This window comes from Bacillus rossius, chromosome 16 (assembly GCF_032445375.1).
Source record: "Bacillus rossius redtenbacheri isolate Brsri chromosome 16, Brsri_v3, whole genome shotgun sequence".
Classification (NCBI taxonomy): domain Eukaryota; kingdom Metazoa; phylum Arthropoda; class Insecta; order Phasmatodea; family Bacillidae; genus Bacillus; species Bacillus rossius.
Genome location: NC_086343.1, coordinates 15541960 through 15558277, shown reverse-complemented (window position 1 = coordinate 15558277; position 16318 = coordinate 15541960). Strand labels below are relative to the sequence as shown.

Here is a 16318-nt window from a genome sequence, read left to right as displayed (position 1 = left end):
ATAACAAATATTTTACACAGAATAAAAATTTATTTGATGGTTGTTTTTAGGTTTACATGTCTTTGAAATTTAATTAATACATTTTTTTTACAATGTTCTAAATACTAAAAATTTTCTTCATAAAAATACGACGTATAACGTACTCATTTATTAAAAATAACATGTTCTGGATTGTATATAAAAAGGTAACGTGCTTTCCTCAACTTTAATATGAGCATTGTGTGGTTATTTACGTGTAATTGGTAGAGACCGGAAAATTTTCGCGAAATCATTTCGCGATAGGCTAAAATACAAATAGTTATACCTCAGTGCAGCCTATGCTATTGGCTCACAACTCACCTGGATGACTCTGGGCCAATGAGAAACGCCCAACCAAAGCTCTATCAAATCACAAGCTACTACGTTGCGAAGTCTCACAAGACAGCAGCCAATGAGTGGGTGACATTTGACAGAGTGTACGTAGAACCATGGAGTTCATCCTGCAGGTCATTGAACCCGCGAATTTTCCCGGTCCCTAGTAATTGGTCTGTTCGACCATGTGTGGTACCTGCGGAACAAAATAAAAATTTAGAAATAAATTCCTGTCCATGGTGTTTCCATTTATTCAGTACTAGCGGTCCGTCCCGGCTTCTAGCGTGGAACAGTCGCTCCCGAAGCGCTCGACGTACGTTGGACGTACTGTAGCTACGGCGCCGGCGAAGAGTTGGCTTCGGCACCTGGCCGCACGGTAGCGCGCCCTGCTGGGCGCTCCAAGGTCAGTCGCCTGCCCGGCCGGGCTGCAAGTAGTTCGCCGTCGGCTCGCGAGAGGGCCTCGCGGTAGCCGCTCCCTTCGCGTTCCCTCCCCCAGGGCTGGAAGTGAAGTGAACCGTCTTCGTTCCCGAGCACGCCTTGTTTAGCTGAGAGAAGAAAAAGAAGGAAATTGCGCGGTCTAGCGAGGCTGGTAGTTCTCCCGACCGACGCCACGCGGCGCTAGCGATGCGGCCCGAGACGCAGACGAAAGGTGAGTGAGTCACACTACTACTCCACCCCGGGCGCGAGTCGCGTGGGCGGCCATCTTGATTCGCAATCGTACGCATCTTTGCTTCGGACGAGGAGGCTTGCCGCTACTGGGTCTTTCGTACACATGGAAAAAAAACTCTACTTTTTCAAAAGATTCGTGTGGAAATAATTTGCCAAGAAATAGTTTGTAAATACTACAAGAAAAATACAGTTACTTTGTACAACATATGGCTTTGTTTTTTTTTTCACATGTGAAATACGTTTTTCGAGATAATACAGAATGTTTCTTAAGAAAATTTCAATATATATATATATATATATATATATATATTAAAAACATGAAATATATAATCGAATATTCAATAATTTGACTTAAATGTTTTATTTTGCTTATTAATGTGCTCAGTTAATACTGGAAAACTATTCATTGAACGGTTTAAAAATAACGTTAACAACACAGAGCATAAATGCCCGAACACTATTTGGTAGTGCTACAGTTATTGCCATGTAAATGTACAAATATCTGTAATCAAACATTTATATTAATGTTTCAACTAAAAAATAATTACATGGTACTATATCTAGTAATTTGCATATACTTTTTGGGGTTTTAGAACGTTTTTCAAAGTATCTAGTTAAGTATTTTTTTTGAAGTTGAAAAACGCTGTAGGAGAGCGAATCTTACATCTTTCAACGTTATGCTGGAATCTCAATAACGCTGCGACGAAGATGCAAAGATTCCTAACCCATCACGTTCGACACTTATGAGACGTAAACGCAATTAAAAATGGTGGACGTGATAGGCTTCTTGATTAGAAATATTTTCTATTTCCATCGCGTCGTGGTCGCAGTGTTATGAAAAGCGTGTCAGAATTTTGTTTTCCATTGGCGTAGCGACAGTGTAGCGAGTGGAGCAGTCGCTCCAGGGCGTAAGGCTCTGGGGGGCGGAACTTCTTGGAGAAAATGATTGTAATTATTACAAATATCGGATATGTATAAAATTAAAGTTGGCTCTTCTTCAATCTGGTTTCTCTTTTATAAACTAAATATCAAAAATAAAATAATTGTGATGAAGTACAATATCTGTAGCTGAATCCCCACCAAAAGGTTTGTCATGGTCTGGATGTCGACTGAGCCACGTCGCCGCGCTGCCGTCTGGCGGCGTATCGGCGCATGCGCACTAGACTTTTGCTACTGCGCATCTCATTTGTTGGGTTTTTCACTCGTTCAACGAACTACACGATAGTGCTCAGTCTTGTGTAGTGAGTGGCTAGTGAGTCATCAGTGTCGCGCAATTTTGTGATCTTTGCGATTGCTTTGCTGTTTATTTTAATTGGTATAATATATACAGTAGGCCTACGTGCAATTTACTTTTAAACCGCGGTTACACGGGTAGGTTACCTATATATTGTGATAGTGGGTAATAATTCGTTATATTTTCATGTTACAACGTCAAAGAAGTGTAGTGGTGCAGAATGCCACAAACGAAGGAAACGAGAAAGAAAGTGCAGAACTAATTGAACCGGAAAAAACAACAACAAAGGTATCGTGTTATTTTTAGGAAACAAGTGAGGCGTTAAATAAACAACAGTTTCTGGAGATAATGAAGAAGTAGCACAGTCTGAGACATCGGCTACTTCACACGTTCTCCCTGTTCCCAGCACCAGCTCAGAGTGCGAGTCTGTGATTGTTCAAGGGCCCAGTGGCACAGTTGAGATTGCAAATGAAAAGGTAGAGTGTGAACAGATTGGTGAAAAACGGGATGTCAAAGAGATTATTTCAAGTGATAAAGGAAACTTTGAAGAAACTCTCACATCTCAACAAAATAGGTTAATAATAAAGTTAGGTCCTCACCAGCCGAAAGGTCCATTCCCGAAAGACCAAGACGGTAGAAATAAAAATAGGGGGTTTGATGAGAGATGGTATTTTCAGAAAAATAAAAACAACCTATTAAAAGTAAAACGTAGCTGGTTATTATCTTTGAAAGATTTGTGCAATGGGAGTGCATGACTCGATGTAAGTTTTTGGACATACGCCATTGCTAAGACCTTTTTCTGTTGAAAACTAAAAAATAAAAAAAATAATAATTAATAATAATAATAAATAAAAATACCCAAAAGACAAAAAACACAAATGAAGCAAAAAATTGCTGTTGTCAACAGGATATAAACACCACAAAATATTCCGTAACAGGAATATGGTCAAAAAACAAAGAAAAATGTAGACTACTAAGATAACGAAAAAAAAAAAAACACAAATGATGACGACACAAAAATATTGAACCCAAAAAAAATTCAGCACAACGGTTGAAACAAGACAAAAACACGACAAAACGAAAAGACGAAACAAACACAATAGTTTTCCAAAACAGAATAGAACGATAAAAAAAAACCACAAATGATGACAGCACAAAAAAATATTGAACCCAAAATAATTCAGCACAACAGTTGAAACGAGACAAAAACACGACAAAATTATTTTGGGTTCGATATTTTATTTGTGTTGTCATCATTTGTGGGTTTTTTTTATCGTTCTATTCTGTTTTGGAAAACTATTGTGTTTGTTTCGTCTTTTCGTTTTGTCGTGTTTTTGTCTCGTTTCAACCGTTGTGCTGAAATTTTTGGGGTTCAATATTTTTGTGTCGTCATCATTTGTGGGGTTATTTTCGTTCTCTTAGTACATTTTTCTTTGTTTTTCTTTGGTTTTTGACCATATTCCTGTTACGGAATATTTTGTGGTGTTTATATCCTGTTGACAACAGCATTTTTTTGCTTAATTTGTGTTTTTTTTTTTTGTCTTTTGGGTATTTTTATTTATTTATTTATTATTATTTTTTAAAATTATTTTTTATTATTTTTTAGTTTTTGTCAACAGAAAAAGTTCTTAGCAATGGCGTATGTCCAAAAACTTACATCAAGTAGCTGGTTATCCTATTCAAACGTCCTAAATGTTTGCTACTGTCAACCTTGCTGGCGTTTTGATATGTCTTGTAGTGAAGTAGGGTTTACCAACGTTCGTCCGATTGGGCACATTTAGGACTAAACATAACAAACCATGAACAATCACACAGGCACGTAATTTCAAGTGAAATATACTTTCGCTGGCAAATGGGTTGACTGTTGACTGTGAAAATCTAGAAGAGTTAAAAATATCTACTGATTATTATTGGAGGAAAGTGCTAAAACGCGTTGTAGACGCAATTATAACTTCAGCTACTGAGAGCGCATAGGGTGTCAGTTGACGATACTGTATCCAACGGAAATTTCCTTGAAATAATTCACTTGTAGGCAAGATATGACCAAATCCTAGCAGACTTAATAAAACAACCCAAACGAAGTGTCAACTACCTAAGTCCTCAAAATCAAAATGAATTGATCAGTCTCATTGCCAACGAAATAAGAAAACAATAAATTTAAGGGCGAAATTCAGGAAAGCCCCTTTGTAACTTTAATTTTTGACACAACTCAAGACATTGCAAAAATGGACCAGTTAAGCATAGTGTTTCGCTGTGTGACAATCAAAACTGACGATGAAGAAAAGCCAACAAAGTTGGTAATAGAAGAAGGTTTTTTTTGGATTTACTGAGGTAGAAAGCCAAAATTCAGAATATTTGAAGAAAAAAAATGTACTAAGTATAATTGTAGAATTCGCGGATGTTTCTAAAGTTCGAGGTCAAGGATACGACGGAGCCGCAAATATGATCGGTGTTTATTCAGGCCTTCAAGCGAGAATCAAAGAAAAAAATCCGTCAGCAAAATACGTGCACTGTTATGCTCATGCACTTAACCTGGTAATTAATGATTGTGTAACAAGTATTCCCGAGATCAAAAACTTTTTCGACAATGTTCAAAATCTCTATGTATTTTTCAAGGCCATATAAAAATGGACATTGTTGAGAAAATCAGTGATGTTAGAAAAAATCTGAAAAAGGTTAGATGGTCTTTGAGAAATCAAGCCCATCGCCGCTCTTCGTAGTGTTTATTTTGATATTATGAAAATACTAACTCTATTGAGCTTGGATGGTAAGGCCAAGAAGAAATGGACCAGGCGAAGTCACTTTTAAAATGTTTTGAACAATTTCCTACAGTAATATTGATTTTGATAGAAAGTGTTGTACTAGAATCAATTGACATTATCTCCAAAAAACTACAAAGTGTTGAAGAAGATATAGAATATGCAAGCAAAATGCTATCAAATCTAAAAACAAAAATCAGTAAACTCAGAAAAGGTTGGCAAACCGTAAAAAATGATGCAACTGAACTTTGCTTAAAATGGAATGTTCCGCCCCACTTCCCCGTCTCAAGAATAAGAAGGAAGAAAAGAATGTTTGATGAAGTTCAGGTTGATGACCCAATTATAGATGAAGAGAAGCGTTTCAAAGTTGAAGTATTCAACCGAAGCTTGGACATAATAAGTACCCAGGTTACAGAGCGTTTTATCGCGGTCAGTGAAATCTGTTCAACTTTTAAGAGCTTGAAGCAACTTTAAAGGACTCAAATGATGAACAAATATTAGAATCTTGCAAAGTTTTAGTACAAAACTACCCCGATGATCGCTCTTACAACCTAGGCCCACAGGCTGTTAGATTTAAAACTTGTTTTTTAGGTCATACTGAAGAAATGAAAAGTGTTAGGGACTTAGCAGATACTATAATAGTGCGTGCACAAGTTAGTTCCAGCTTTCCTGATCTGGGAAATGCGTGCTTAATTTTTTTGATAATACTTGTTACAACTGCAAGTGCCGAGAGGTCATTTTCAAAACTGAAAATCATCAATAACTATCTAAGTAGCACAATGTCGCAAGAGCGGTTAAGCTCCTTATCAACAATCTTTATTGAACGTGCTAGAGCCGGAACCATTGACTTAGATGACGCCATAACACAGTTTGCAAATGCCAAGTCACGATAGAAGCAGTTGAGTTTTGACATTTTCTTTAAATATATCTGTTGTTAGTTCAGTGGCTTCACATTTGGGATCATCTATAACAACGTGGTAACATCGCGGACTCGTCTAAATATTTTAAAACAATAAAAAATAAAAATAAAGTATTTTTCCTTCAGATCTAGTACTTTTAGCGTGGTATTCCAAGACGTTCGGGTAAGGTAGCGAATAAGCACTGCCTTGTTGAGATACAACAGTAACCTAACTCGCGGGCCGTATTCCAGAACGTGTCCAAACCGAATCCCAGTAAGGAAACACAAATATGCGAACATTTCAATAAACGGTGCCCTTCGCGAGGCTAGAAACTGGTTTCAACGCATTCTAGCGGACGTTTCGCAACCATCGATACAATTGTTACGGCAAAAATACCAGCGATAGAACCGCCTTTCTTATTTTCGCAAGTACTTTTTTAAGTTGAGATGACCGTTAAAATGTATACTAAATGTAACCTAGAATAGTTTCGCCATCATAAAGTTTCATTTGCCACGCCGACACGCTTGGTGCGTCACGGGATGATCACGAAAGTGACTATGTACGAGTTAATGGCGCCAGACGCGGGTCCGCCTCTGGACGAAATCAACGAAAAAGTGAGCTCTGCGCATGCGCGGGATTCGAGCAACAGATAGTTAACGTATAGGCCACCAAAATCCGTTCCCTGAAAATAAGGGACTGATGGCCGTGTGCTATCGTGCACTAGGAACACGGCTAGGAAACAGGTGTAGCATATTTAACACCTAAACCCTAATTTTTGTGTCTTAAAATACCGGCCTTGAAGATATTTTACAATAGGACGATCCTTTGACGTCACGCCACGCGCTGCTCCCAATTCTGGAAGCTGATTGGCCGTGACGTCAATCCGGCCTGCTGTGACGCTACGGCCTGGTGGTCAACGTTTAGCTTCGGGGCCATCAGCAGGCCGGCAGGACACGCGTGATTGGCCGTTGCTCTGTCACGTCACAAATGACGTACACCATAACCACAATGTAGGCACTTTGAAAAAAAAAATATTCTATGGAATTATATAAATATATTTTTTTATAACTTTATATTTACTACTGTCGTAATTCAAAGGAATACGTAATGTAACAACTTTCATAATCTATAGAATGTGTTGCGAATAGTAAACGGAAGCTCAGTGTTAACTCCTATTTGCAAATAACAAAAATAGGTAAGCAAGTATTTTATGAGTGCGCTTAAACGTACATGGCCAATGTTTCCCTTATTTACAAACTCGTGACAACTGACTGATGCGGGATAGTAGTGAACGTTTACATGGTTTTCTTTAATGTTGTTTTTTGTGTTTTGAATTCCGATACAGACAGTAATTGTCTCCTTCAGGTCTCACCAAAGTAGATTGATAGGAAGTTGCCAAACCTTACTATATTACCCTGTGGCGGACATAGAGATATGACACAATTTCACTGTTCGTTTATCTATGACCTATGATTTTCTTCTATAGAAATCAATTTACCCAAGGCAATAGTTTTAACGGTATAGAGTATTGAGCCTCTGCAACGCCATCTAGTGGAAAATTAAAAAATATTGGTAGTATAAAAACCTTCTGCATGAAAAAAACACTTCGTTGTGCCAACTTTCATGATGATCAGTCAAACGGTGTCAGAGTTTATTATATATATATATATATATATATATATATATATATCGGTTGATGTTTCTTTCGAGCATAACTTATTTAAACCATAGAAAAGGCAATCGAGTATTCAATAATATGACTTTATTTTGTTTTATTGTGCTTTTTAAGTGCACAGTTAATCCTGGAAAGCTATTCAGGTTTACAAATAACTTTAAACCATCGGAAGTATGTACTGGGACAACAAAGAGCATAAATACACGGGTAAGAATCCGAACCCAGTAAAACTGCGTACACTGTTTTTTAGCCGTATACTTACTTATTTTATTTCATGTAAATGTACATTTTACAGATATCTGTAAGTTTACGTGAATATTTCTTTCACATTTATGAAGAAGAAAAAATTACTGCGTAGCGCCCATCGGCAGCGCTCTATTGTAACAGGGTTTTACCCTGTTTAGTTGGTATTAAATATTTGTACAAGGTGTAAAGCCTATTCAGGAACGTTTACGCAAGTCCGGGAGCAATAGCTTTTTATTTCGGAGGAAAGAGACTCTAATAATATTATGTTAATCACAAATTCTTATTTTTCTACTGTAATAAAATAATAAATATTCCTTATAACTAAAGTGAGTGCCACAAAGACTCAACGTGATACATACGCAAGGTAGGTAGCGTAGTTTATAAAACACTCTAGACTCAAGACATAACCAACCCTGCAATTTGAAAATGTCACACTGAAGAAACAATTTTCTTCATCGGTCTTCTTTTCATAAACTTTTTTTTTTTTCATAAAACGCGCAAACTTCTTTTCATTAATCATTTAAAAGCACTAATTGCTTTCAGTGTGAGATGTTCTAATATGTAAAAACGTGATGTGTGTGGTAAATATTAAATTCACACAACGTCTGCATGTTAAAACGTTTTCGGAACAATTCACTTAAAATATAGAAGGCGGAAACGCTAGCCGAAAAACAATAAGCTGAAAGTTGCCTGATTATACAGTGGCTTTTTGCGTTTCTTACGTTGTTTATAAAGCTGGTCTAAAATATGTTACAGCATGACAATTAACAGAGAAACAATTATTTCCAAATGTAATGCAAAAATAATTTTCTTTTACTTTGAAAAGTGAACCGTATATTTTATTATGTGGTTTTAATTTTTGGATAGTGTGCAAATATGAAACAAATATCTGCAAGATCTATAAAAAAAAACGTTTTGTTATTTATGAATTTTCTGCATTTGTATGCTCTCTACTTAAACTTTTATAAAGTCTTTAAATTTTCAAATTTGAACGTTATGTGTCTTAGGAACATCGTTATTTACTGCTGTCCGCGAAAATTTTATTAAGAGTGAAAGCATTTTAAAAATATTTTTGGATAAGATGTGTGTGGCTAAAATTTAAAACAAATGAAAGTTTGCTTGAAACAGTTCAACCCCGTCCGCTCGTCTCGAATTTGTTCGAAATGTCGCGTCTCAGTTGGCAATAAGATCGCGCGGATAGGAAGAAACAGTGTTTATTTGGCATACTTTCGTGGATTGTGACCCAAAATATGTCAGGGACGATCCGTTTGTGAGGTTTATTTATAACTTTGTTCCACTTAAACGAAATCAATTAAAATGACTGTTCATTTTTTATTTGCAGTTTTTTGTCGAATGCTTTGCTAATGACTATCTAGGGCACAAGAAAAAAAACTCAAAATTTATCCAGTCAGAAAAATGTGTACGTACGTTCTGTGAGGATAAAAAAACATGAGCCAAAAATCATATAATAAATGGTGTGCATATAATTAACTTGGATATGATTTCATAAAAATGTGAAGAATAAATATTTACTCAATTTATCGTTAATTTGCATAGTCCTGCCAACTGAATTTACGCTGAATACGTGTAAATAAAGTAAATTAATAATTTTGTCTTTAAAGGATTTTATGAAAGTCACGAAGATTAAATGTTTCAGTACTTTATCGGTGACAATTGAGAAAAGTGTGGTACACAGTAAGTTACGAATTGTTTCAAGCATTAATTCTACATTTTTTTCTTTTCTAAAAAGTAACAACTACTGTGCACTGTTTGTATTTTTAAGTTTCGTACAGATAAGAAAATATTTATCAAAAGAAAATACCTATATACAAAGTCTATGTGTGTTATTGTCTGAAAAGTGAAATTCACTTGTCAGCAACGTTTTCTGATATTGAACAATAACAAGTTGCGCAAAACAGGGTTCAAAAAGTTTCACTTCAGAATCTTGCAACAGGTGAATGAACTTCAAGTGTTTATTCTGAAACAGTTTTCTACAGGTAAAAAAAAAAACTTATATTATGAAAGCGCATTAGTTTTGGTGGTTAGCCAAGGTTATCTTGCAAAACCTTATGTTACGTATGGCTGGTTTTAGTCCCTCATGCTTACATTTGTTTCCCCTTGTCAAGACTGTTTTAAGGTTTTCGTTTTCTCCTATAATATGAGTCATTTACAAGGTGGAAAAAAAAACAGTGAATTAGAGCTGATTTTAAGCTGGTCGCTGATTGGTAGAGACCTGCCAAAATCCACGTTATAATCGGGCGCTATGCTGCACTCTACAAACATGTCCATAGACAACGATGTCACGTGTTCATTGTCTGCTGTGGTGTTTAACTTTCTCTCCGGGTCGTTTAATCAAATGATTTTGAGCTGTTTTTGATTAATTTCTTTAGATATTTAAGTCTGATTTATTAACTACGTAAGAACGCAAGACGCAACATGTTCAGCAACCTCCCGAAAGCCAACATCGTTACGTTTCGGCCTGCGTTTTCGACGGAAATGTTTGAAGATACGTGTTCCGAAAACTTTTAAACATGCCGACAATATGTGTTCATAAGCCCACGACGTTCTTTTCATTAAACACTTAAGTACCGGAAATTCGCGGATTCCTTTCACGACAGCCTAAAATTATAATAATTGCATACCTTTGCGACCTTTTTACCATTGGCTACGGTTAATACGGAGGGCTGTAAGCCAGTGAAAGCCCTTCAAGTATCGAATTACGGTCAAACCAAATGAGGCATCTCACGAGTCAGCAGCTATTATACAAGAGACATTTGCTCGAGTATGCATAGGACAATGGAGTCTATCCTATAGGTCATTCGAATTGCGAAGTTTTCCGGTCTTTACACATACATCATGTTTACGCTTGTTAAACTTCCACGTAGTGAAAGAAAGTATAGGTAGAGACCAGAAAAATGCGCATTTATGTATTTACAATATGTAGTTATATTTTTTCACAGTTTTCTGAAATAAAAATTCTAAAAAATATATTTTTTTTCTCACATCTCTAGTCTTAGCTATAATAGTTTTTAAGTGATTGTACGCAATAGTCCCATAATGTTTTTTTTTCCACTCGTGATGGGGTTATAGAACACTTCGTCTTATATCTCTTAGCCTCAATCACACTATTCAGCTTGACTTTTCTTACACCTACCACATACATAAGTTTTGTGCCATCACAGTATGCACTAAAAATATAACTTTTTAGCATGACTTATTACTTCTGTATGTTAAGTTCGAGTGGAAATAAGAAACATTAATTCTAATTGTACCATAATTTATGATGACATAAAAAATAATTTTGCACTAGATTTCCTAAATACTTCTGTTAGTATAAAAAAAAGTAGTGCGATTTTGTGAGAAGTATTATGTACGTATTTTTGCTTCACTGTAAATATAAATTTCTGTAGATTAATCAAGACTGATCAACCTGAATGTTTGAAGTTAATTATGCTGTCCGAAAAACTCTTGTTACTTTGTACTTAATAAAACTTTGTTTCCCATGAATAAATAAACAATTAAATAGTTATACTTATCTGTAATGTAACTAACGCATATAATTTTCTGCTCTTTTTACGTCCATGACGTAAAAATATTATTTAGTAAGTATTAAATCATTTCTTCGCACATAAACACACTACACAAATATAGTTTCAACACAACTTTTTTACTTACACAATACAGATGATTTTAAATACTTTATGATGGTTCATTACAAATATATCTTTGCAAATAATCTCAAAACAAACTATTATATATATATATATGTGTGTGTGTGTGTATGCGTGTGCGCGTGTGCGTGTGTGTGTATACATGAGTTGCCAAAATCTTCAAAATACATATGCAAACGTATTGGTAAAACGAACGTTCGTAATTATAACTCGTTAAATGTATCCTTTTTAAGCACAGTTCTTGGATCTCGGGTCGAGTCTTAGAACAGTTAGAACTACCAAAATCGGTGGTTTCCAAAGATTTGTTGGAAGAGTTTTTTTTTCCTATCCCAGAGATCATTGACACCACTACATAACTTTTCCAGTCCCCAAAGTTAAGTACCGAGTGTCCAGTCTGTATTCGGGTAAAGGCAGGTAGCGAATAAGCACTGCCTTGGTTGGGTCACGATCGTAAACCCAACTCACGCGCCGTATTCCTTAACGCACCCCGACCGAATAACAGCAAGGGAACAAATCGGCACCCGTTTTAACAAACGGTACCGCGCGCGAGGCCAGAAACTGGTTTCGACGCATTTCGAGCGGACGTTTCGCTACCATCGACACAAATATTGTTACGGCAAAAAAAAAAAAATACTGGAGATAGCGGCACCATCTGACATTAAATTGTACAAAATGTATTCCAGGTTGATTTCGCTGTCGATAAAGTTTCATTCGGCACACCGATACGTTTGGTTACGTCATCCGATGTTCACGAGATTGTAAATACGTACGAGTTAATGGCGCCAGACGCGGGTCCGCCATTGAGACGAAATCAGGGAAAAAGTGAGCTCTGCGCACGCGCAGCATTCGGGCGACAGATAGGTCACGGATGGGACACCGACATCCGTTTCCAAAAAACAAGGGACCACCGGCCGTGTCCTATCGTGCGCTGGCCAGGGGCGGCTCCTGGAAGACTCTTCGGGACGGGCCATCGTGTAAAGAAAGGCTCAGTTGCAAAACACGACTATCAGGCCCCCTTCTAAAATAAGCCAGAAATAGGATTTGATTATTTTTATAAATGTATGGTCTCGAATACGTTATTCAATATTTTCAACAAAAAAAATTGAAGAAAATCTAAAAATATAGAGGAAAAAAATCAATGCTTGTTTGTTCGTATTCTATGTGCTGCCATACCGTTCGTCCGATTGAGTTGAAAGTTTGTCAACTTATTGCTTGCAAATGCGCGAAGGTCATAGGCATAGTACAATTGACTTATAGTAGGTGGCGTACCGGCGAATGTAATTGAAAGAGCATTCCTGCAATTCTAAAATAATTTTCTTTCCTTTCAGCATGAATTCACGCATGACATAATTGAATAAAAGAGAGAGAGATATAGATATATAAAATTGATAGCGCGGGGTAGAAATATAAAATAGATATCAAGAGATAGTGGTAGATAAAGGTATTTATAGGAGTTAGATATTGGGAGATATCGACAGTGATATAGAGAGATAAATGTAGATAGAAAGATAGAAAGATAAAGAGATATAGATATATTGATAGATATATATAGAGAGATAGATAAAGTACCATAGAATTAGAGGTAGAGATGTGACGAAAGTCACTCGGACCCCGTCAAGATTTGAAAAATATCACCCAAAATAAAAAAATAATAATAAACTAACATCTTAAGATTACAAAAAGTGTGGGGGGAAAAGGGTGGGGTAGGGGGTTTAAGCAGTAGAGCTGGTACAGGGACTTCTAACCTCCTGAGAACAAGGGGTGTGGGTGTGTTGACTAAAAATAAAAAATAAAAGTATTATTCAATCCCACATCGTTTCGGGTAGGGGTAGAGGTAGAGTGATGCTTTGTGTATGTGTCCCTACTTCGAACAAATTACGAAATAATAATGAATGGAGACCGGAAAAATTCGCGGATTCATTTCGCGATATGCTGGAATGCAAATAATAATTGTACCTTTACGCAACTTCTGTTAACCTGGAGGACTGTGGGCCAGTTAATGGATCCTCAGTCGAAGCAGTATCGAATCACGAGTCTCCCAATTGAGACGCCTCACGAGTCAGCAGCCAATGAAATGGTGACGTTTGCCCGAGTGTGCACAGGATCGTGGAGTCTATCCTGGAGATCGTCCCTAATAATGAATGAGTAGAGACCTGCAAAATTCGCGGTTTCGATGGCCTTCAGGATAGATTGGACATACCCTTGTGCACTCGGGCAAATAGCGCAAGTTCATTGGCTGCTGACTTGTAAGTCATCTCAGCTGGTTTGTCTGTGATTCGATCCTTCTTTGGTTGAGGGTTTATAAACGGTTGAGATTCGTCCAGATGAACAGTAAGCCAATAGCAAAATTATCTAAGTGGTATATGTGTTTGAATTCTAGCCTATCACCGAATGAATCCGCGAATTTTGCATGTCTCTATGAATGAGTAGAGACCTGAAAAATTTTGCGAATTCATTTCGCGATAAGGCTAAAATACAAATCGTTATACCTCAGTGCTGCCTCTGCTATATTGGCTCACAACTCACCTGGATGACTCTGGGCCAATGAGAAACACACGCCCGACCAAAGCTTTCATCGAATCACAGGCTGCTGCTACGTTGGGACGTCTCACAAAGACAGTCAGCCCGATGAGTGGGGTGGGCATTTGACCCCGAGTGTACGTATGGAACTGTGGAGTTCATCCTGCAGGTCATTGAACCCGCGAATTTTTGCAGGTCCCCATTAATGAATGAGTAGAGACCTGCAAAATTCGCGGATTCATTTCGTGATATGCTACAATTCAAATAATTATACCTTAGCGCTGCTTCCGCAATTGGTTCACTGTTAATCTGGAGTAATGAGGGCCAATTAGAGACCCTCACTCAAAGAAGTGTCGAATCACAGACACTCGGTCGAGACGACTCACAAGTCAGCAGCCAATGAACAGGTGGCATTTGCCCGATTGTGTAGAGTGTAGTAGAGTCTATCCTGGAGGTCATTGAATCCGCGAATTTTGCAGGTCTCTATGAATGAGGCATTGCGACGCGTGCTGAGGCATTGTTCCGGCTGTTCCCCGAGTGTGAGGCGTGTGTGCGTGTGCTGGCAGGCGCCGGTCCCGGGCTGCTGGCGCGACTGCTGGCGTGGCTGGCGGCGCTGCTGGCGCGACTGCGAGGAGGAGGAGGAGGAGGAGGGGGCCCGCTGCCCCCGGGCCCCGCGGGACTGCCGCTGGTGGGCTGCCTGCCCTGGCTGGACCCGGCGGCGCCGCACCTCAGCCTCGCGCGCCTGGCGAGGATTCACGGCCCCGTGTTCGGCCTGAAGCTGGGCGGCGTGTACGCCGTCGTGGTGTCGGACCACCGCCTGGTGCGGCGCGCTCTCGCCTCGCCGGCCTTCGCGGGCCGCGCGCCGCTCTTCCTCACGCACGGCATCATGCAGGGACACGGTAACACGCGAGGAGCACGTGCCGGGTCGTCACCACCAGGGGCGCAACAACCACCAGGGGCGCAAGGGTATTTTGCCCCCCCCCCCCCCTTTCTCTCTGAAACCTTTAAGTGGGGGCAAACAGGGGCAAATAAAGTGATGTGTAATCAATTTTTTGGATGATAAAACTGCTTAAATAGCACCATTTTCCCACCTTGAAATACAAATTTTCCCGGGGGAGGACCCCCGGACCAACCCCGCTTCCATGGGGGGGGGGGATCGATGATTCTTTATAAAAAGGTATGTTACCCCCCCCCCTCCTTTTTGGAAATTTAGTTGTTGCGCCCCTGGTCACCACAACGGGGAAGCCTACAACTCACGTAGTTTCGGTTCCCTGCCACGTTCGTGCAAATCTTCGGATTTCTCATCAAAAATTGAAATTAAAAAATATCGAAGGGTTAGGTTAGGTTAGGTTAGGTCGGCCACAACATGCTTGTTTTCATTGTAAAACTTCTGATTCAGCGGCTGAAGTGGCGTTTATATCTACCAAAACGCAAAACTTCGGAAAATCTTCGGAAATTCTTGCAGGGAACCTAAACTACGTGAGTTGTAGGCTTCCCTTACCCACAACGCCGAACGTACAATAACGCCGAATACCATAACGTTGAATGTCAAAATTGACCGCAACGCCGACAGCTAGAAAACTGCTGTGTACCACAACGCCGAAATAACAACTGAATGAATTTGTGTGTGTGTTTCTTAAATGTACCTTAACGCCGAAATACCACAATCAAACCTAACCCTACCTAACCTAACCTAACCTAGTCTAACCAAACCTAGTCTAACCTAACCTAGTCTAACCTAACCTTTGTGGTAGTCCTGCAATGACATTTTTCGGCATTAGTGTATTTCGGCGTTGTGGTAATTCGGCGTTGTGGTACACAGCAGTTTTCTAGCTGTCGGCGTTGTGGTGCGTCTCCTGATGTTCCTGTGTGGTGCGCGCGAGGGTATCGACCAACACAGGTTGTCTCCGGATGGGATATACTTCAGTGGCGTGGCCAAGGCGACTGGCCGCCCCTGGCCAGACTTGAAATTGGCGCCCCCTCATGGATCAAAAGAGCGAGAGGAAGGGGGAGGGTTCAGTAACCGCGAAAACCCCTGGCGGGGGCCATTCCTGCCGCCCGCTCGCTACGCCACTGGATTATTCTGCCCATATTCTGGCTTATACATGCATGCAATAAGCAGAAAAGTACAAAAAATTACAGGAAAGTTTTCCCATGAAACACAGGTTTGACATCAAAACCCCGAATGCCTTCCAGCATACCAAAACTACTTTCTGTTCGAGATGGTAGGCTTACGGTTATTCCTTGAGCAATTTTTATTTTTTCGCAAAATGTTTTGGAGTTAAAACACCGCT

At 39.0% G+C, this 16318-nt stretch overlaps 1 protein-coding gene across 1 annotated transcript in view; it reads left to right on the top strand.

Annotated features, from left to right (window-relative positions):
* The first annotated feature begins 775 nt into the window (after positions 1–775).
* The window catches only part of LOC134540361 (cytochrome P450 306a1), a 72173-nt gene continuing 56630 nt past the window's right edge, over positions 776–16318 (top strand). Inside the window, exons 1-2 of the mRNA XM_063383042.1 lie at positions 776–1000; positions 14591–14923. Of these exons, the coding sequence (XP_063239112.1) occupies positions 976–1000; positions 14591–14923 (358 nt within the window). The 5' untranslated portion in view covers positions 776–975. The remainder of the gene's footprint in view (positions 1001–14590; positions 14924–16318) is intronic.